General features: G+C 43.0%; 2 protein-coding genes across 5 annotated transcripts; one reads left to right on the top strand and one right to left on the bottom strand.

The window, feature by feature from the left end:
- The first annotated feature begins 122 nt into the window (after nt 1-122).
- LOC146568434 (ataxin-2-like protein) lies at nt 123-11,037 on the top strand. 2 transcript variants are annotated; one of them, XM_085284487.1, is made up of 24 exons: nt 123-362; nt 762-868; nt 2,183-2,222; nt 3,347-3,403; nt 3,667-3,738; nt 3,880-4,039; nt 4,220-4,341; nt 4,453-4,544; nt 4,692-4,940; nt 5,107-5,552; nt 5,638-5,724; nt 5,803-5,916; nt 6,051-6,131; nt 6,239-6,300; nt 7,026-7,381; nt 7,496-7,565; nt 7,679-7,819; nt 8,036-8,099; nt 8,396-8,574; nt 8,678-8,819; nt 8,921-9,030; nt 9,844-10,023; nt 10,119-10,278; nt 10,386-11,037. In XM_085284487.1, exons 2-24 carry the CDS (start codon nt 816-818, stop codon nt 10,433-10,435), a joined length of 3,087 nt encoding a protein of 1,028 aa, XP_085140613.1. In that variant the 5' UTR covers nt 123-362; nt 762-815; the 3' UTR covers nt 10,436-11,037. The 2 variants fall into 2 exon arrangements, with proteins under 2 accessions (XP_085140613.1, XP_085140612.1); XM_085284486.1 differs by having other exon boundaries at nt 123-868.
- Nucleotide 11,038: 1 nt separating this feature from the next.
- On the bottom strand, nt 11,039-20,353 carry adprh (ADP-ribosylarginine hydrolase). Of its 3 annotated transcripts, none has more exons than XM_085284491.1 (8): nt 19,986-20,353; nt 18,749-18,872; nt 18,471-18,579; nt 18,054-18,152; nt 17,171-17,276; nt 14,593-14,859; nt 13,126-13,340; nt 11,039-11,768 (listed from the first exon to the last, which is right to left on the bottom strand). In XM_085284491.1, exons 2-8 carry the CDS (start codon nt 18,830-18,832, stop codon nt 11,620-11,622), a joined length of 1,029 nt encoding a protein of 342 aa, XP_085140617.1. In that variant the 5' UTR covers nt 18,833-18,872; nt 19,986-20,353; the 3' UTR covers nt 11,039-11,619. The 3 variants fall into 3 exon arrangements, with proteins under 3 accessions (XP_085140617.1, XP_085140616.1, XP_085140618.1); XM_085284490.1 differs by having other exon boundaries at nt 20,041-20,353; XM_085284492.1 differs by having other exon boundaries at nt 11,629-11,768; nt 13,091-13,340; nt 20,041-20,353.
- Nucleotides 20,354-20,727: the final 374 nt, after the last annotated feature.

Genomic DNA, 20,727 nt, shown 5'->3' with positions numbered 1-20,727 from the left:
GTGACTGCCACGTTTACAGCAGGGACCACCCATCCTTGATTATATCAGCGATACAGTGGTATCGATTAAGTCCTGATTTAATCAATGCACACATTCTTCCACGTAAGCGCGCTCACGTCAACGCCCCCTCCCCCTTTCAGCCGGTTTGCAGTCAGCCGCGCGCGGGTTCAGTCAAGCTGTCCTAGCGAGAGGAGGTGTTGACCGACCGCAGCAGGTTTTCCAAAGGAAACCTGAAAATCTAAGTTCCACGGCAGAGGACAGTAACGCCGAGCAGTAATTTTTTAACCGACGGTTCAGCGGTGTTGGATTTAAGGCGACGCGGCCGAGGATACAAAGTAAACCCCGGAGGGAGAGCGTCCGAAGTGAGCCCGAGGATCACAGCTAATGCTAACCTAGCCAGCCTTGGCTAAATAATTACACGGAAGCTGGTGTAATTTTTAATTGTCGCTTGCTTTGGCGTAGCCTGTGTGGTTGTAGAGTAGATAGCGTGGGGTAATTTGTTAAGTTATGTGTTCGATTTAGTTATATTATCGAGGTGTTTTTGCTTTTACATGTTAGGCCACACGCGACTGGTGTTCACCTAGCAAGATTAGCCACAATAGCCGGGGAGGTTACACCGGCTCTGCGCTTCTTAGGGCAGCTGATAACTGCTAAAGAGAGTTCGCTTTCAAAGCTACTTCACATAGGAGGTATCGGTGTTTTTAAGTGAGCTTACACTTGATACTGTCTAAGCCTTGTGCTTCGCAATGCTGAAACAACAGCAACCCGGATCCGGCGGGAGAAAGGCGTCTAACGGGACATCGGGCCCTGCCGGTATGTCTTCTCCAGTCAGCGGGATCAACAACGCCAACAGGGCACCGGCTGGAAGGTAAGAGGGCTGGGATTTTTCTTTCAGGACAGTCCGGGGATTGTCCCGTGACTTAAAGGCCTACCGGTTAAAGCGCTGTTTCCCAGTGGGCGTAACCCCAAAAATAGAGCTTACCTAGGAGCCAATGGGATTCACTCTTCTTAGATTGGCATCATATGTGGACCAATCAGCACGCTCGAATCGAACCTCAACCGAATCAGCGAAGTGGCGAAAGCTAGGAGTAGCAAATCAGCATAGAGGTGATACAAAGTTTATTTGGCCTGTTTTTGGTTGAGAAGGGGCGAAAGAGAGGGGAGGGAGAAACTGTTTACATGTATAACCTCACGTCCCAAATGCTTAATAAAAACGCCTGATACAATGGCTGTGTTAACATTACACAGTTGTTATGACCAGTACGAGGTCGCGTGTGCTGCTGATTTGTGAGATGAGCGCGTTTACTGAAGTCTTGTTAGCTCCGTCTTTGTTTTGTAACCGAGCATGTAGCAAGCATTGATACGAGCCACAGTGGCCATTCACGGTGGAGTTACGTTTAGCATGCAGATTGGTCTACATCACCCTTTCATGGCTTTTCCAGTCGTATATCAAACGTCTTTGGGCAGAAATGTGTTTTTAATTTTCGATTTAGACTTCCTGTTTTCTATCTTAAGGACGCATATTAAAAAAAAAATTCAAACTAAACTGACATACGTTATTTATGTCTAATTATATTTTATTTATGTCAGCAGTTATTATAGGGCAAATTGGATTACGAATATTACAGAGAAACCAATCAATACCCTTTCAGCAAGCAGGCAGTGAGAGTTGGGAGAAACATCTCTTTAAACAGAAGGAAACCTACAGAAACTTGCATAGCCAGGCCCCGGGGAGGGTCGACCATCTGCCTCAACTGGTTGGGGTGAGGGGAAAAGGGAGAGGGCAGGGGAATCAACAAACAGTGTGGTAATAAACACTGGGGAGAAACTTGAAGCTCTAGAGCCAGACATACCTGCAGTGAGGTGAAGGGGGATGGGACAGATGGGGGGGGGGAGATTAATCTGTAAACAAATATTATTTCTTTAAACAATATCTATGTTCGTATGCCAGTTTTTCCTTTAAGTCCCTCAGTTAGAGTGCGTGGATTGAGAATAAATTAACTGTGGAGCTTTTCTGGTGAGCAGGAGTGACATAAGAACTTGTCCTGCCACTCTGAGTAACTTTGTCTGCTTCTCGAATAACCAATTTTTCTAGTGTGTGATGTGGACTGTGACACTGACTCCTCAGACTTAAACAAGTTCTTCTCCTTCTGAACAGCGATACGTTTGTTTTGTTTTTCAGGAATCGATCTTCTGCAAAGCCATCATTCCAGTCATCTCCTGTAAGTATCCCGATCCACAAAACTGCAAATACACACTACATTTTTAAAATATTCTTGGGAGGGAAAATATGTGGCGATACTGGGTAAATTTTTATAATAATTAATAAATTTTACTCATTTAGAAGCATCGCTGGTGTAAAACCCATTTTATAGGTCAATGTATTAAGCCCTTTGCCTGTGGAGTCAGATATGAGTATGACCTGTGTTTGATAAAGTCCTCCTCTGTAAAAGGGCCATTGAAAGGTTTATCTACAGCTGCTCTTCACTCAGCTGTGGCTGATTGCATTAGCTGGTCTTTACTATACCTGATCCGATCCACAAAGTTACTCTGTTATGACCAGTCATCAGATTGGGGTTAAAACTGCGTGTGCGGTTATGTGATTGTACACAAGACTGTGGAGGTTGGTTAATATCTGATACGGCAGATGTAAAGGATCAAAAGTGAAAGTAAAGGTAGTTGAGTAAGAGTGAAATTAAAGAGTCAAGCTGTCCAGTCAGCGCAAGAACACACCAAGGACAGATTAAATTTTTTGAAAAACGCAACCAGGAAACAAGTCATTGTTTAGACACTGGCAGCTTCTAAAAGTGGAAAGAAATTGAAATCAATATAAACGTTGGCGTTTTTGAGGCATTTGAAAAGAGGTTTTACCCTTGCCTCGTGGATTGTTCGTCGTGTAAAGTAGCCGAGGTGGCCAGATGTTGAGTCGCGGTTCGACACTAACTTTAAATCCAGTGACACGTCTTGAGTAATTTATGATTTCTTCTCTCCACCACGTGTAAAAACAAAAAGTCTGTTATATGGCACGGGACGTCACCTTTAGCGTAACCTGTGCAGAAAAATTTTTACCTTACCTGCTCTGGACTAATTGCAGGATTTACACACGGTCATAGTCAGAAGACGGTTTAAGCTGATGATGTAACAGGCATAGCTGCCGGGTCGGACTTAAAAAGCCAAGTTATGACGGATTAACTTAAGACCAGGAATAAGCACTTCTTGGTGCGAAGGGCCTCTGAGGGTTAATGTTTAACTCTGTTCTAGTTTGTCAGCGTCAGCCCGCGTTAATTTAAATATATTGCGTCTTTGTAAAGCTTTGTTTTGAAAATCCTTGTTTCCCCATGTGTAGGTGTTTGAGGGTGTCTATAACAATGCCAGAATGCTTCATTTCCTCACAGCTGTTGTGGTGAGTCATTTGGCTGGTTGTTGTCTTCTTCAGACCATGTTGTTGTTATTATTATTATTTATTTTGTAAACAATAGTCTTATAGGTAAACTTACCTACTGTAAAGGCACTCTTTATTTCATGGTGGGATCTGTACACTGGTTAAATTTGTTTCACTTTTTTATGCAGTTTTTCCACAAATAATATAGCAGTTATTGATTTAATACTGATATAAACACTTCTCTGGTTAGCTATAGTTTTTAAAGACTGTCTTGTCTCTCTCAGGGATCCACATGTGACATAAAAGTGAAGAATGGCAGTGCATTTGAGGGCATATTTAAGACTCTCAGTTCTAAGGTAAGAAGCTCAGGTCACACAGGCATGCACATCAGTTTGCCGCCTTATTCGGGCTGTTAGAGTGATGGTTAGAGTGATGGTCATCTTTTCTGTGGTTGTTTAATACTTGCTGAGCGCTGAGTGCTTTCTCAATGTCCTTAGTGCGAGTTGGCTGTGGATGCTGTACACAAACGCAATGAGGAGGAGGGCTCAACATCAGCTCCGCCACGGAGGGAGGACATCACCGACACCATGATCTTCAGCCCCTCAGACCTGGTCACGATGATCTGCAGAGACGTCGACCTCAATTACGCCACCAGAGGTATGAAAATGCACGTGTGCCGAGGGTCAAGTCAGGGCAGGCTCTGGGTTTCTGCAATCTGGTTAAAAGAATGTAAACGTGGCGCTTCTTCATTCAGTTTGAATGGCTGCAGATGTAATGGGGAAACTATTTCAGATTTATCCACCTTGTTTTGACGTCTTCTTGCGTTTGATTTTTCAGACACCTTCACAGACACAGCCATCAGCTCCAGCCGCATCAATGGAGAACATAAAGAGAAGGTTTTGCAGAGATGGGACGGAGGTGACAGCAACGGAGAGAGTTACGATTTGGAAACTGATACAGTAGGTTTCATACACTCTATCAAGTTTCTGTGTATACAGACTGTTACTTATTGTTAACTCTTGCGCTGATTCCTTTACTACCCCATTAATCTCCCTTTTTTTTGTCTCCAGTCTAACGGCTGGGATGCCAACGAGATGTTTCGTTACAATGAAGTCAAATATGGTGTCACATCAACGTATGATTCCAGCCTCTCAATGTACACGTAAGTTACTGCAGCAGTTTGTAAAATACGCCAAAAACATTCCCTTAACTAGTCAGTAAGGTTATAAGTATCAGTATTTTTACTGTAGGACACACATCTGACACAAACATGCAGATTAAGTCAGTTTTTATTTCTCCCACCGCCCAGTGTACCGCTGGAGAGGGGCAACTCTGAGAACTATCGGCAGAGGGAGGCACGCGCTGCCCGCCTGGCCCAAGAGATTGAGTCGAGCCCCCAGTACCGCAGTCGTGTCAACCTGGAAAATGATGAGGGCAGAACCGAGGAGGACAAGTTCAGCGCCGTGGCGCGGGACGGCAATGATCGAGAGAGGGGCCGTGAGAGCCCACGTGACAAAGAACGGGAAAGGGGTAGAGACAGTCCAGGAGCCAGCAACAGGTGAGAGGAGGTTTATTCTGAAATGCTTGTCAGGAACATAGATATAAGGGTTGTACTTATTTTAGGTGTTCACTCACTTTTTTCCCCCTCTTTTTGTGGGGGGGTTCCAACTTAAAGCTAAAGAGTAAAGTTTGAAACGCGTTTGCTCCCCTCTTTTCTCCACCAGGGAGGGCAAGTACATTCCATTACCTCAGCGTCAAAGAGAGATGAACCGGGAACGAGCTGAGAGAGGCTCTGGCGGGCCTCCATCTCACAATCGCCTGAGTGGAGGTTACCGCTCCAACCCTCCATCCTCCTCGTCCCCAAAACCACCCCTGCCCTCTGCAGCTGGGCCCCAGCCCGGTGTCACCCCCTCAGAGAGAAGCAGCCCTCTGTCGGGTCGTGTCGGTGCCTACGCCCCTCACCACCCACAGGGAAACGCCAGCCCGAGTCCAGGCTCCGGCCCAGCCAGCCCCTACACGCCTGCTTCACCTGGCGGCCCATCATCCAGTTCAGCTTCCGCTTCAACTGTCCCGTCCCCAGCCAGCCCGCCCGCTCCACACGGACACACGGTTCCTCATTCCCACTCACTCCCGCACTCGCTGTCCGACGCTAGCAGACCAGTTAATGGAGGTGAGTGTGTTAACTTTTCTCAGGATCGACTTCACAGCTGTAGCATCTATGCCTGTCGCTAAAGCAGATGTTTCTGTGCTTTCAGTTGCTGCAAGGACCTCTCCTAAAGCCCAAAGACCTCCACAGTCAAGCCGGACAAGCCGCACTCAGAACTCTCACGCTCAGTCCACAGGTACAGTGACGTTCTGGTCACCCCCCATGTTAATTATGAAATTCAATCAAACTAACTTCACTTTCAATTTTCTTACAGCTACTCGTTCCCCTAAATCAGGCTCTTCCCAGGACACACCTTACTTGGACACATCTTCTGTCTCGCTGCCTGCTCAGAAGACATCAGGCCCCGCCCCTCTCTTCCCTGTAGATGGTACAGTCTCTCCTAATGTTTGTGTTCATAGAACAATTTTAAAACGAAAGTTAAAGCACGAGGCTCTTAACAGTATGCATCAGCTTGGAATTAGAAATTCTGCAACTAACTGGATTATTGTGCCGTTTTCACAGTGAATGAGATCCTCGGTGCAGCTGCAAAGGAACGCTCCGGCGAGAGCCCGAGCACAACAGAGGAAAGCAAGACGAGTAAAGGTATTTAAGTTTGGTGCTGGCTAAACGCTGGAAGTGAGCTTTTTGCCTAGTTACGCACCCTTTGTGTTGTTGTTTGAAGTTCTCAAAACTCTTTTCTCTTCCACCAGCGCCGTCGGTTCAGCAGAGGTCCCACATTGAGGAGCTGCGAAAATTTGGCAAAGAGTTCAGGGTAAGAGTGTTTCAGCGACGTGTGAAATGAGAAAATCCGTCACCAATCACAAGGCTGCGTGCTGACATCAGTGATGTCAGACCTCCCTCCAACATCACTCCCATCTTAATCATGTTGTGATGATCAACTTTAGCAGATGACGCTCAATGCTAGTCATCCATCTCGGTCTTTACAGTGTCACTGACCAGTAACAGCTTTTATTCAATTGAACTGCCACAGTAACAAAGTAAAAAGGAAACAATGATCAGTATTAAATTATTTTACAACATTGGTGTCAGCCCAGCAATTCACAGGCAGTACATGTCTAAAATAAAAGGCACATAAGATTACAATACTCGATTGTTATTAAATGTGACTGAGCTGAAAGTTGATTATGACATCAGGCTGCTGCAAAGCCTCAGATTAATCTGTTATGACTCTGTTTCTGTGCACATTGTTGGATTGGACTCAAGATTCTTGTTTCACAGTCTCCTTTTCCACCTTTTCTTAGAAACAGTACTCCTCATTTGGATACTATTATGACCTATTATAGCGGGATTGCTAATCAACACGTTTTATATTCTTGTGAACTTAAATTAAACCTCAGTAGTTATAACAGGCTCCTCAGTTGTGAGGCTTTGCTGTCATGTCTGATAGTAAATTAATTATTTGATTTGTTGGATGAAACAAACAATTTTGCTTTTACAGACCAACTGCTTATCCCTCGACTCCTTTTTATCTTCCAGCTCCCACCCAGCGGAGCTAACTCCAGCTCTCCCAGTTCTCCTGCAGCAGGGACGACCCCTCCTGCTGTAAGCGAGGTCAGCCAGCCCAGCGCAGCCAACCCCGCGCCATCAGACGCTCATCCTCCATCAGAGTCTAAACCTCAGCCTGCAGCTCCCAGTCCTTCCCAGACCCAGCCTTTGCCAGCCGTCTCCGAGGACCCCTCCAAGGACACTGCAGCTACACTGGGCACCACAACAGCTGCCGCCACGGCACCCCTCTCAGACAGGCAGTCCCCAGCCACCCCTCAGCCTGCCAGGACCCCAGGAAGTGAGGAGGTCAGGTCCGAGGCAGCGGAGAGGACAGAAGGCGTAGCAGAGTGAGTTTAAATAAAAGGACTAAAGATTTCTGACTGTGAACTGTGTGATTTATTTTTTTTAACTCAGTTTATTGCACTCATCATAATTTATAACAACTATTTTCTCTTTTGCAGCCAAGTAAAGAAATCAACCTTAAACCCAAATGCTAAAGAGTTCAATCCTATCAAACCTCAGATGCCTATGGTAAGACACTTGAATCTGTTAAGTCATTAAAACTTAAAAAACACACACAGAAATTAAGATATTATTTCATATATTGAATCTATATTTATTTAACCGTGATGTGTTTCTGACAGACGAAGCCCAACACTGCGCCCACCCCACCTCGGCCAACTCCTCAGAGCCCCGTGGTGCTGCAGCATCCAGGAGGACAGGGGCCGCTCTACAACCCCCAACCCTACCTCTCCTCCTACATCTCACAGATCCACTCTGTGCCGGTACGCAAGCCAAAAATAAATAAACATGGTCACTTAAGGCGTCTTTCTCTAAATGTCGTGCTTAACACCTTCTACAAATATCTTGCTGGCATTTGAAACATGCCAATAAAAAGCCAAATATTCACGTGGAACTGCAATCGGATACTGTTTGCAGTTTTTCTTTTCACATTAAAGCCACAGTTCTTGTGCTCACCTGTTCATCTTTTTGTCTTTCAGCCCCCACAAATGTATCAGTACACCATGTCTACAGTGGGCCAGGGAAAATACCCCAGAGCAAAAGGTAACTGCAGCGTGTGCTTTTTATATTGTTTCCCACATATTTAAAATGAATTTCCTGTCAGCTCTTGTCAGAGGCTTGACTTTCGGCTCCAGAGAAAGTGCTGACTGTTACCTCAATGTTAACCTTGAGTTGTGATCTGCTGTGAAACACAGAGCCGTCATGCTTTAAACTTGCAGAAACGCTTAAACACTTAAATTAGAGACGACTGAACTCTGGAATCTGCAGTGAGGAACGGGAAAGATGGTGTTTTTGTCCTCCATGTTTCTGTTCTCTTGATGATTGGCTCCTCTCATTAGGCTCGGTTGTGGCTCAGCGCTCTGACCATGGTTCTTCAGCACCCCCCATGCTGCAAGCTGCATCAGCTGCTGGGGCCCCGCTGGTAGCGTCCCCTTACCCCCAGTCCTACCTTCAGTACAACCCTCAGCAGTATGGCCAGCAGCAGGTCATCCAGGCCATGACACCCTACCCTGGACAGGTAGCACGTCTGCCCTCCAAACACATTCTGTAGTCGGGGTTTTACATTATTTCTCATTCAGCAGAATAACACCTTTTTCCTTTCTTTTCTCCATCCTCAAAAGCCCATGTACTCAATGCTGCAAGGTGGAGCCAGGATGATAGGTCAAGGTGGGGGTCCCCACCCACAAGCCCTCGGTCCACCAGGAGGACCCCAGTTCTCTGCACAGGGAGATGGACCTCAAGGCCCACAGCAGGGCATCTACGGTGAGTGGAGATGGATGTGAACGACAAAATATCCACGTGACCCGAATCGATTGATTTGTAGATACAGAGTCGACCCTGACGTGAATTCTCTTCCTCTGTAGCTCCACAGTCATTCTCCCATCACACAGGCGCAGTTCATCAGCCTCAGCCCTCCAGTACACCAACAGGCAATCAGCCCCCACCCCAGCACACTGCACCTAGCCCTGGACAGGTAGGACGCCCCCGAAAAGGAGAAGGGACCGTCCACCTGGTCTGTGCAGTGTGGGCTGCTCATTGCTGCTTTATGTCAACAGCTTCGACACACCTTACATTTTCAGACTGGATTGTGTGAAATATGTTCAGAATTCATTCCAATTATATCTGTGAAGGTTCTCAATCATCCAGGTCATCGTTGTCTAAGGCGCCTGGGAAGAAAAGCGTCTGGACTTCTTTAAGTTGCCGTGAACAACCATCTTTGAACAGAGTCTGCCATCTATAATCCAGTTTTGGATAATAGATGGCAGACACCTTAGCGCCCGCTCACATCCTGGGCCATTTGATCACATGATAGGGTGGGGCTAGGTTTCACAGTGAGCTCATCCAAAACCTTGGCTGATTGTGACCTACACCGTTTTTCACACCTTGGCTCGTGTGATTAGTTAGAGGATCAATAGGGGATCCATTGTCCCTCTTGGGGGGACACTCCCACAGGGGTTAAATCTGGGACTCTCCATCATTTGACCCTAAAACTGCAGAAGCTTCTCAGATGAGAGGTAAACGTCTTCAAGCAACTTAAAGAAGTCCAGATGCTTTTTCTTTTTAAGCTCCTTAGACTATGAATTCTGAAATTAAGCAGCTTGCACTATCAGGTTGATTTTTGGTGATCTATTTAGATATGTTGACTTAATAATAATGATAATAAGCTGAAAAGCATAGCACTTGTTCTAATCTCACTTTTGGAAAAGGCACATGTGCACCTTTTCCTTCTCTACAGCTTTATTTTTATGGCCCTTGATGAATTTTCACACCTTGATGTGCTTTTCAGAACGCCCAGTCGGGCCCACAGCCCCAGTCCTTGTACCACTCAGGCCCCTTGTCAGCACCCACCCCACCCAACATGCCGCCTGGCCACACGTCTCCACAGGGTTCTTACTCCATTCCGGGGTACAGCATCCATGGTCACCAGGGCATCCCACCCACCTACCCCCTTGGACAGATAGCACAGGTATGTGCTCCATTTTCCTGTTTTCCCCCTTTTCTCAGCAGGTGGTGTTTTAACTTCTGATCTAAACCATGTCAACTGATCTTGTTGTCCCCCAGGCTCATGTTCAAGGAGCCATTTCGGGTCCCCACCATTCGGGGAGCCATGGTCAGCCCCAAATAGTAATGTTGCAGCCTCAGCAGGGCCCTGGTGCAGTGCCCCAGCACCCCCAACACGGACCTCAGCAAGGAGCACACCAACACTTCTACATCCAGCAAGGTATCACACAACCCCTCCCTCAGATTTCCCTTTTATGGGTCAAACAAAGGGGTCGTTTGAAGCGCGGGCTTTACAGGCTCTGTTTTATTTTTGTTTACCTCCCACAGCGATGCAGGTCCAGCCACACCCCGCTTCCTTCCATCCGCCTGGAAACTAAAGCCTCTCTGCAACCTCCCAGATTGTTCTCCCCCTCTCCCAATCCCCGTCTGCTGGATGAGAGGCCCAGAGTGAACGCGACTCATTTAAAACAAAGAAACTGACAGGATCACACGGAGCAGAGAAGAAATCAGAAACCTCGCAGCACCTTACGCTTCTTCAGTACAAACCTCGGTGTCCGTGCGGCACTAGGAGGAGCTTTTTAATGCTAACGATGAAGGTGACAGGATGGCAGCAGCGCCTGACCCCTGGTGCTGTCCCGCTCTTCTCCCCGACTTTTTATTTACCCTATTCAGAGACACGAGGCACCTTACTGGGAGGACCAGGCGCGGAGGGAAAACAGCAGCAGACTCTTTATCTTCCAGAATTGTTTTTTAGCCTTGTACTACGACACAAATGAGAAACGGACTGTTTCTCATGAATACAGGAAAGGAGGGATTTGAAGACGTGATGAGGACTTTTAGCAAATTTTTTTTAAACTCTATCCAGTAGTTACAAACATCCCCTTTCCCCTTCTTTTCCCTTGTAGGAAAATCTAATTAAAAAACAAAAAAATGGACAAGACAAAAAAAATTTAAAAATAAACAATGACCAAAAAATAAAGTTTTCAACTCAACTACAAAGCGTTTAATTTATTGTATTGTTAATTATGTTTTTGTCTGGAGCATTAGTTTGCCTTCTCACTTCAGGAGTTAACGACCATGAGGCACACCAATTTATTTTTCATTATCCTTTAGCAAAAGCACATTTAATTTGAGGCTGGAGCGTTTGTCATTATGTCAGGTTGAACAAAACAAAGCAAATTACCTCCCAGAGGATGCTGCTCATTCATTTCATATTCTCATTAGCTTGGATTCGTTCTGCTCACAGGAGCAAATATGTTGATTTAAAACGGTCACTAGGGGGACCCCTGCTTATACGCTAGCCTCCGTGCCAACATCACGAGGCACTCTGTCCTTGTTCTGGCAGAGAGGACTCTTTAGGTTAGTAGGACACTGCTTCTGCTTCCCCTTTAGGCGACTATGACAACATACTGTGGCTCAGTGACAGCTCTCTAAATCAATGTACTACTGAGCACACCAGCTAGCTCTACTTCAGTGTGTCAGTGTGCGTGGCCCAGTTTCCCCCTTGCCGCAGCGGGCCGGGACACGCTCTGTCAGCACGGCGGGGTTGCAGCGACCTTCCTCAGTGTGACAGCGCGTAGAGCTGCTCGGCACTGCGCTCCAGTCGCTCCCGGTACTCCAGGTTGGCGTAGTTGCCTTCGGGGACCCCCTGCAATCCGTAGAGGAGACCCCAACAGCAGCACGCAATCACTGCGGTGCTGTCGCTGTCACCTGGACAAGAGAGATGAGAGCAGAGTGAGCAGTTAGTGTGCGTGATAATGCATCACTGATATTTATCATTTATCTTTGTGGCCATCTTAAAAGTGACTAATGATTTTTTTTTAATATTATTATTAGAAATAATAACCATCCATCTATCACTAGACTGGCTTCTTTGGTGGGGATTAATATTGTTGCCTCAGAGACAGAAGGTCCCATGTTCAAACCCACCATTTGGCCGTGGCCTTTCTGTGTGGGGTTCACAGGTTCTCTCCCACAATCCAAAGAAAACAGTGAGGTTGGGTTAATTGGTGATCCTGTCCAGGGTGTACTTCTGGTTTGTTTTTTCTCTTACTAAACAAAGACACCGGATTTTTTTTTCATTCACACAGTTTGTCTCACACCTTGTTGCATAATTATTGAGAAGTCAAACAACTGGCAGCTTAATCTTCATGCCTTACTTTATCAGCTGACATCAAGCTGTCCGTTTAATGTCTGATTTACTTCTTAAGTCTTGTTCCATGTTCACAAAGTTGCTACTTTCCTTAAAACGGACCAGTATTGGGTGCAATTGCAGTACAATTTGCATTTGCAACACATTTGCATTCCTGAGTTCAGAAATCACATTAGTTTCTAATTATCTGCACTTTGAGACACAAACTGCTTAAGCAACAACCAGCCGAACTCAGTTTACATGGGAGAGAAATTTCCAGGGAATTTACAAGATTTCTTTGAAGTTGTACGAAAGGTTACATTGTTCCTTCAGCTGCTCTCTTTAGGGGTCACCACAGCTGATCAGCACCCTTCTGTTACACCAACCCTCTGCAGGCCCTCCTCCACTACTTCCATGAACCCTGAGGTCTGCCTCCTTTCCTCTGCCTGGCAGCTACAAATACAACATCTTTTATCCACTTTCTGTCATCTCAGCCACAATTCCCTCAATTTGTCTCCATCATGTCTCCTCGTCTTCTTCCTCTGTCAGTGGATACACCAAATACCTTCTTCATAGTTCCCTGTAGTTACATTATTTAGCAATTAGGTGAAAGTGCATCTCAAGTGGTGCTGTTAGTTTAATAACTTACTTTGTACAGGGATTTAATAATCCATTGCTTGAAAACAACAACACCTTTTTCTGAGTGACTGTGTGTAAATGTTTGAAACGAGAGGAATGCTGGCTAATATATAAACATGATGGTTACCGGAGTCACTATCAAACTAAACCAAAGATTGTCAAAAAGAAAAAGCAGACTTCAAACTAAAGCTGAGTTTGTGTTAATATAATTAAACACATATTTTAGGTAAAGGTTTTACATTTAGTGCAAGACTTCACTCACAGCTTATAATACATTACACCAGTGAGACCTCTGACCTCCATGGAAGGCGGCCCTGCTCATCAGCTCTTCCCAGTCTGAACCTGCGCCTAGCAAGGCGTCCAGCGCTATCATTGGAGCATCATGGCCACTGCGTCCGGCCCAACCTGACAAGCTGAAGCTCTTATAGGCTTCGTCTCTTTCAGCAGGGCCGTAAGAGGCAGGCCAAATCGCAGGGCCCACACCGTGAGCGAGGCCCCTCAGATCCAAGTACCTGCAGACAGGAAAGGGGGGTTCACAGCATCTACACGGTCTACCTGTGTCATTCTCTCTCTGTTAAAATGAAAAAAATAAAACAATGCAGTCATGTCATGACTGTTTCTACAAAAAGGTCTGTTTTTTATTACCTTTGGACAAAATCAAAATATATTTCTGTGTCCAGTAGCTACTCCTACCATTTAATCACTCGCTTACTTTTAGGGTCATTCCATCTCAAATCACCAAAATGACTCAATCATTTTTGATTTGCCAGATTTAAAATGTGAACATACATAATAATAATCGCAGTGAATTTCTTTAGCTTCATATATGTAATATAAAAATAAAATATCAAAACATGTCTGATAATTGGCTAGTTCGAATATTCAAAAAATAACGCCGTCCTCTAAAGTCCCATATTTGAGCACACTTTTAAAATAACATTGCAAAATTCAACTAGCGATAATTTCTTAATATATAAATATATATATTAAAGAATACTTTAATATGAAAATGTTTGTCACAAAATGTGTTAGTCATTAAAAAATGATTTTTAGACAGCTAATCCAAATATTGTGGCGTTTCCAGATGGTACTCTGAACATCAGTGTAGCATTTTCATATATATTGCAATAATTGCAGGATTCACTCTGGGGTTTCTCAGTTATAATTAGACCATCTGGAAACATTTTGCTTTTGTTGTACAACTTAGCAGTTTTTCTGTTCGGTATGAAAGTTGAAGGAAAATTGAGTTTTCTTACTTTTTGTGATTAAGAATTTCATGTTAAAAAGTATTCTGCATGTTTTAATTTGCATTTGTCATCAGTTTTCTTTTGCAATGTGATTTATTAGTGTAAGCTCAAATACTGGACTTTACAGGATGGCTGTACCTCCAGTGTAATCACTATATAGCCAACCAAGTCCGTAAGTTTATTTCCCAAAATAACAAACTCTTCCTTTATATCACATGATCTCATTCAAGCATATATTACATCAAGTTACCAGAAATATAAAAGGCACATTTCGCACATTTACCTGAATATAGTGTTTTGCACTTACATTGATCTTTGTCAGAGGATGTAGTACTGCAGGATAAAAATGACATTTGTTCTGCTTAAGTAAACCTGACCGGTGACATTTTAGTACAATTTCATGTCACCGTCTGTTAACCTTGACGCTGAAATAGGTTAATAGAACTTGCTGATGCTGGAAACTTTAATCTGAATTCAACATGACAGGCTAACAAGGCTCAATTTCAGCAGCCCATACCATTGCCACTTGTCACAGAAGTAGCCCCAGTCTCTCTCGGTCTCCTCCACGGCATAGCCTCGACCTTCAACGAAGTTCTTTGCTATTGGGCAGGCCTCGTTTATCAGGCCCAGACCCCAAGTTGTGATTGGCCTGCGCTGGATGGCGTATGAAGTGAAAAGGGCTGACGCGACGGCTCCCAGGAAGCCCGTGGGGTGAGGATGGGTCATTCTGCCTGTCTCAACAGCAACCGCCACCAATGACAACAGCTGGTCGGGCTTTGGATACCTGATGGGGATGAAATATTAAAGACCTTATCAGTATTTATTAAGGAAGATAATATCTATCACCTGAAATATTCAGGTTTTCTCATTGACATGCACAGAACTTCTGAGCATCATCATTCTGAGTTAGTATGGTGCAGATAAATACGTCTGGAAAAACATGTTTTTTCCATAAAGAAGCTGTTATTCTTCCAATAATTGAATTATCAGTATTTGTTGAGAGCTAAAAAAAACCTAGTAAATTATTTGTTGTTAAAATGCTAATAGTAGATATTTTTCACTTTTTCTGTGTTTTTATATAAAATAAAAATAAAAACTCAGCATATCTGGCACTGTCAAAGAGTCAAAATCAGCATTATAGTCATAAGCTCGTTTTTTTTTTTTTAATGCAGTCTACGTTAACAGATGAACTTGAATCACTCATTTTAGACACTAAGAACTATTTCAATGGAGTGAACTGCAGATCACCTTCCTAATATTAAATAACAGTTTTATTTTAGTAGTTTTGTCTCAACTGCATTAACTGTCATGACTGATTTTTGTTTCTTGCCCCCGGGGGTATCCTGAAAGAGAGATCTTAAACTTAAAATAAGTAAAGTATACATATATTAAATATTGCTCCTTGTTTCTGCTACATGTAGATGAGCAGAATAACGTGAGATCACCTGTGTGACCTCCTCTTCTATGCAGGAGACAAAAACCCCACAAAGAAGTCAAAAACTCCACAGGAAACCTTCACCTTTGAAAGTCATGTGAGTTGCATAAGAAGGGCAACACTTTGCACCTCAAAAACAGATAAACAGAGTCCAAGAGAAAAATATTACTCTCAGCCAATGTGGACTATTATAACTGATGACTTGGACCTGGATCTGGGATCATTATTGTCTTTGGGTGGTTGTAACGTTGAGGATATTAAACTTATTTCTTGTATAATGTGATACACAAATAAAAATGGATTTACCTTTTACATTATAATACTAGACTTTTGTGCTCGGTAAAATAATTTAGGATCAAAAATAAAACTAGAAACACAGAAATAATTCTGTCCTCATCTGTATTGCATTTAGCACAAAGATGGTTCTCAGTTTAGATGTTGGTTAGTTTGCTGATTATCTTTCTAACAGAATTAAAATAGTCTCCAAAAGACTTCAGGTCAAGTCCATTTGCCATTTGTACAGGTGTTCCACAAGGATCTATTCTTGGAGCTCTTTTATTTGCCCTTTACACAAATAATACTCTCTGCCACCCAAAACTGTAATGCCAATTTTTATGCAGATGACACCACTATATATACCACAGTCTCTTCCTTTGCATTAAAAATCTACAGTTCGCTATTGATACATTTCAAAATTCTCTTATTAAACATAAGCTTGTTTTAGAATTAGATAAAGACAAGAGTATGGGATGGTACAGTCCATATTCAAACTCTTCTTAGTCTTTAAACTGTTAATTACTTTGCATACTTAGGACCCTGGTTGGATGCTAGACTCGCTTTTAAGACCCATGTGGAACACCTGTTAAGAAAATTAAAGACTTCCACAAAAAAAAAGAAAAAAAGGAAAAAAAAAAAAGAAAAAAGAAAATTAAAGACAAAGATGAGCTTTTTATAGAGAAACAAATCTTGTTTCTTAACTATTTTATCTGCACTTATACAATTACGTATTAATTATACACAATTATGGTGATATTGTGGTGATATTGTTAATATATACACTCATATATGTTATCATGGGTCATTCTTTTCTTAGTCAAAATTGTGTCTTTTATGAAAAAAGTGGCACGGATTGAAATATGTTGCTGTTGATAAATAGAACAAGTTTAAAAAAAAAAGAAAAAAAATACAATTTCTGCTTTGATTGGAATATTTTAATGGTTTTATAAATGATCTCCAACTACACTGCATGAGCTTTTCTTCATTTATGAGCATGCACAATGTATCCTTGTCTTATGTTCAACTAGCATGCATGTTTCTGTGCATTTTTTATATGTGGGTTTTGTACACAACTCTCACTCGAATAAGAGTTCTAAATAGGACTACCTAATTAACCTAATGTAATTAAAAATTTTAATTAAAAATAATAATAATTTGGAACGCCTTTCACTTACTTTTTTATTAAAAAACTGCTCTGAGAACACAGCAAAACACTCTCTCAGAAAAAGCACGACTCAGACTCAGTTCATGATTAAGATGTGCTGCATCTGCTCAAGACAGCCATATTTCAGAATTATTGCCAATTAAAAAGTAATAACCAAACCCACTGCGGACTCAGGGAAAGAACAAACAACATGAAGATTGAAAAGTAAGAGCTTTTTACCTCAGGCCAATGCACATGGACCTCATGGCTGCTCCACAGCCTGTCCCGTCAGGGTTATATGCCACTCTGTATCCCCCTTCCTCCCCAGGCTTTAGCTGGGAAACCCCTAAAAGAACAAAGCTTTAGCTCTATATCGCCTCCATAAACAGATGTTAACCTTCCTGCCTTCTTGGGACCTTTTTGTGCCACTGCTATGTGTTAAATGGCTGCCATTTCCACTGTGTTCAGTGGAATATAACCAAACTTGCCACAGGATAGTTTTTACCTGTCAATGTTAATATTCCAGTGTGAATTCCTTAAATCAGCCTAAAATGGCTGAGCAGCAGAAATCCCCACACCCATCACCCTGGGGACCATTTTCTGCCCATTGACTTCCATTATAAACGCTATTTTTCAACCCCAAATTATCATCATATGATTTTATTTTTTCTTCTTTTCTTGGATGTCAATGAAGACTCAGGGCCTTGAAGTTTTAATTTTTAAATTGCAAAAAAAATGCAAAAAAAATAATGGCAGGTCAAAATGTATGTTGGTGCCAATCTTTGGTCCATCTAAAGGCCTACTTATAATGACAATCACATATTACTTCAACTGGTTTTTTGTGGAAATATTTAGTTTCGTTTTTTGGGTTTTGGGGCTTATAACACAGGGCGCTCATGTAATAACACTGGGATTTGAAGGGTTAAAACAACGAAAATATAATTAAAACTTTACATGAATATTTCAGGGAGAAGTAGTTTTACAAGGTTGGCTAATTTAAAGTGGAATAAAATATGGATATATGGTCTTTTTATGGCGTGGCTGAGAATGGTCCCTAGGGTGATGGGTGTGAGTTTTTTAAAGGATGGCAGGAGGGTTAAATGACTTCAAAATGATGTTTTACCCAGAATGCTCGAAGGCCCTGGTTTCCTGCCCTCCATGTCCTTCATGGCTTCCACATAATGAGCAGCCACCTCATGCATGAGCTCCTCCCCAGTCTTTCCTGTTAGGATGACACACATTGTTCAAACTGCAGACTTTAAAGAGGTAACTGATCTGTTAACAGGACTGCCTGGTTTGCCGTATCCCACTAAAGGTCAAGTTGAATTTCTGCCTCTTTTTCCCCCACTTGGGTAGCACCTAATAGAGCGCTAAATCAAGGCAAGGCTGGAAATTAGATTTGACCTTTTTTTGTGGAGCTCTTGAAGAGGCGTGAACAGCGGCTGTAAGGTCAATCCAATCAGCTCCTCGCTTCCAGCAAGATGTGCAACAGAGGAAAAACCAAGTAGAACAAAATGTTTTAATGTGGCTTTGGACTCGCCTGTTGCTAGTCCTTCAGCTGTAGCCAGATGCAGAACTGTGTCGTCACTCACAGGCCAGTCAGGGAGCTCAGCCTTGATGTTCTTTAGGCCACCAAGTTCCTGAAGCTCCTGCATGGACAGAGAGGATGATGATGAACACTCCTTTCTTAATAACTCCCTTCTAAGTCATCATCAATAAAAACTACATGTAACTCATAAATTAGATGATACCTTCATCTTTATGCATAAGAAAAAATAGGAACCCTGGATGGAAATGCTTTGCTGGTCCAGTACTGACCTGGTGAATAGCTGGTCCTGATTCATTGTACTCCCACAGCTGGTTCCTGTAGCCCAAGGCATCACCAACTCCACTCAGCAACATGGCTGCCTTGTAGAGCTCAAGCGTAGCAGACCTGCTGGGGCTGAAAAGATCACAGTTAGCCTGCTGAACTTTGCAAAGATCACCTAAAATGCACTAAAGCAGCGGTCCCCAACCCCCGGGCCTCGGACCGGTACCAGTCCGTGAGTCGTTTGGTACCGGGCCGCGAGAGTTGAGGCTCAGGTGTGAAATGTATAGTTTTCAGGGTTTTTATCGGTTTTCAGCGTTATTTTGTTATCGTTTACTCGGTTTTCCTGGGTCTTTTCACGTGTGTTATGAATAAAAGGCCGGTCCATGAAAATATTGTCGGGCATAAAGGTTGGGGACCGCTGCACTAAAGGCCACAGACGGACAACCCGATCAGCTCATAGTGCTTTTAACTTTACGTTAAATAAAGAAAACTCATTGGAGAAGTCAATGAGCTAAAGTCTTGATTTAGCTCAGTCATAGATTGGCCTCCCCAGCAGCTGGATCTCAACATTACTTTAGAGGGATTATCTTGACAGAGAACAAAAACAAAAGGCAGCTAACATGAAAAAACAAAACAGAACTTCAAATGTCCTTTAAGAAGCCCCCTAAAGGTGTGCCTAAGAGAGTTCAGGCTGTGTTGAAGTATAAATTTGGTCATAGCAAATATTGACTTACAACATGGTTGGAATTGTACCAACTCTGTTTTTGTCTTATACACTGCACTCTATTGAAGTTTACACATTTTTTTCAACAAATCTCCCATTTTTCTAGCAAAATATAAAGAACAGTAATTGCACAGTAATTTACGTTTACTTTTTAAAAAGCAATATTCACAGATAACATTTAACCCTTAAATAATAGCTCTGAATTAAAAATGTGCTTTATAGGAGAAATGCGCTGTTGTGTCAAAGCAGTCATTCTTCTAAGTTACTATGAGGCTAATTTACAGTTACTTGACATAAGTCTAGTACTAGACTTATGTCTAGTCTAGACATAAGTCTAGTACTAGACTTATGTCTAGTCTAGACATACACTGTAACTATAAATATCCAAATATGTTAACGTGCATTGTACATTCAGCGTAAATCGCAAAAACTGTGTCTCTAGAAGTCATGATATGTCACATATAAACAATATCACGTGTGAAGAGAGTTGATCTAACAGAACAGGTCAATCACAGAGAAACCTGATTCAAACTAAGTAACGCAGGACGTCCTCCCTCCGTGCAGCTGCAGCCTCACCGCTCCATTGCAGCGTGTTGTTCCCACAAACGATCCTCAGGAGGCGGTTACACGCGTCCAGTTAACACCGCGGCTGTACACGGGCCCTGCTTGGTTGTTGCAAGCAGTAGCTCAGACTCCTAGCTCAAAAAATTGCGTTCATTTAGAAAAGTTATGGTAACAACTACTTTTCAAACCACAGCCAACAGCCGGACTCGCGAGAAAACGTGCGGGCTAAAAAAGGACACAGAGACGAACCAAGTTTAGCTCTCCAGCTGGCAAGATGGGGACAAATGTTTAACAGCACGATCTCTGACGAGTTCCCAAGCACCGATCACACACACACACACACACACACACACACACACACACACACACATCATTTCTGTGTGTGGAGATCTGAAGGTGATGGATTTTTATGGTCAGTAAATGTCAGGGGGATTTTTTCTGGACAAAACCTGACTGTTTGGTATTTTCTTCATACAGACATTTCTCCTTGATCAAGTTTCTTCCTTGTCCATTCTTCACATTTGCACCAAAGTGGTGCTTGCATAACCTTACTGACAACCAGACACCACCATCAGCTCCACCTAAGCATAGGAATAAGTGTAATATGTATAAGTGGATTGATCCAAATACTGAGAGTATTTATACCAGTGCTGGTATAGGAATTAAATCAATACTAGCCCAATAGCATCGATACTTAGC

This window comes from Mchenga conophoros, linkage group LG8 (assembly GCF_057382185.1).
Source record: "Mchenga conophoros isolate Kocher_MC1m ecotype Shallow Benthic linkage group LG8, M_conophoros_male_GT1.1, whole genome shotgun sequence".
Lineage (NCBI taxonomy): Eukaryota > Metazoa > Chordata > Actinopteri > Cichliformes > Cichlidae > Mchenga > Mchenga conophoros.
Note: the sequence above shows the minus strand (reverse complement) of the source record. Positions and strands in the feature narration are given on the sequence as shown.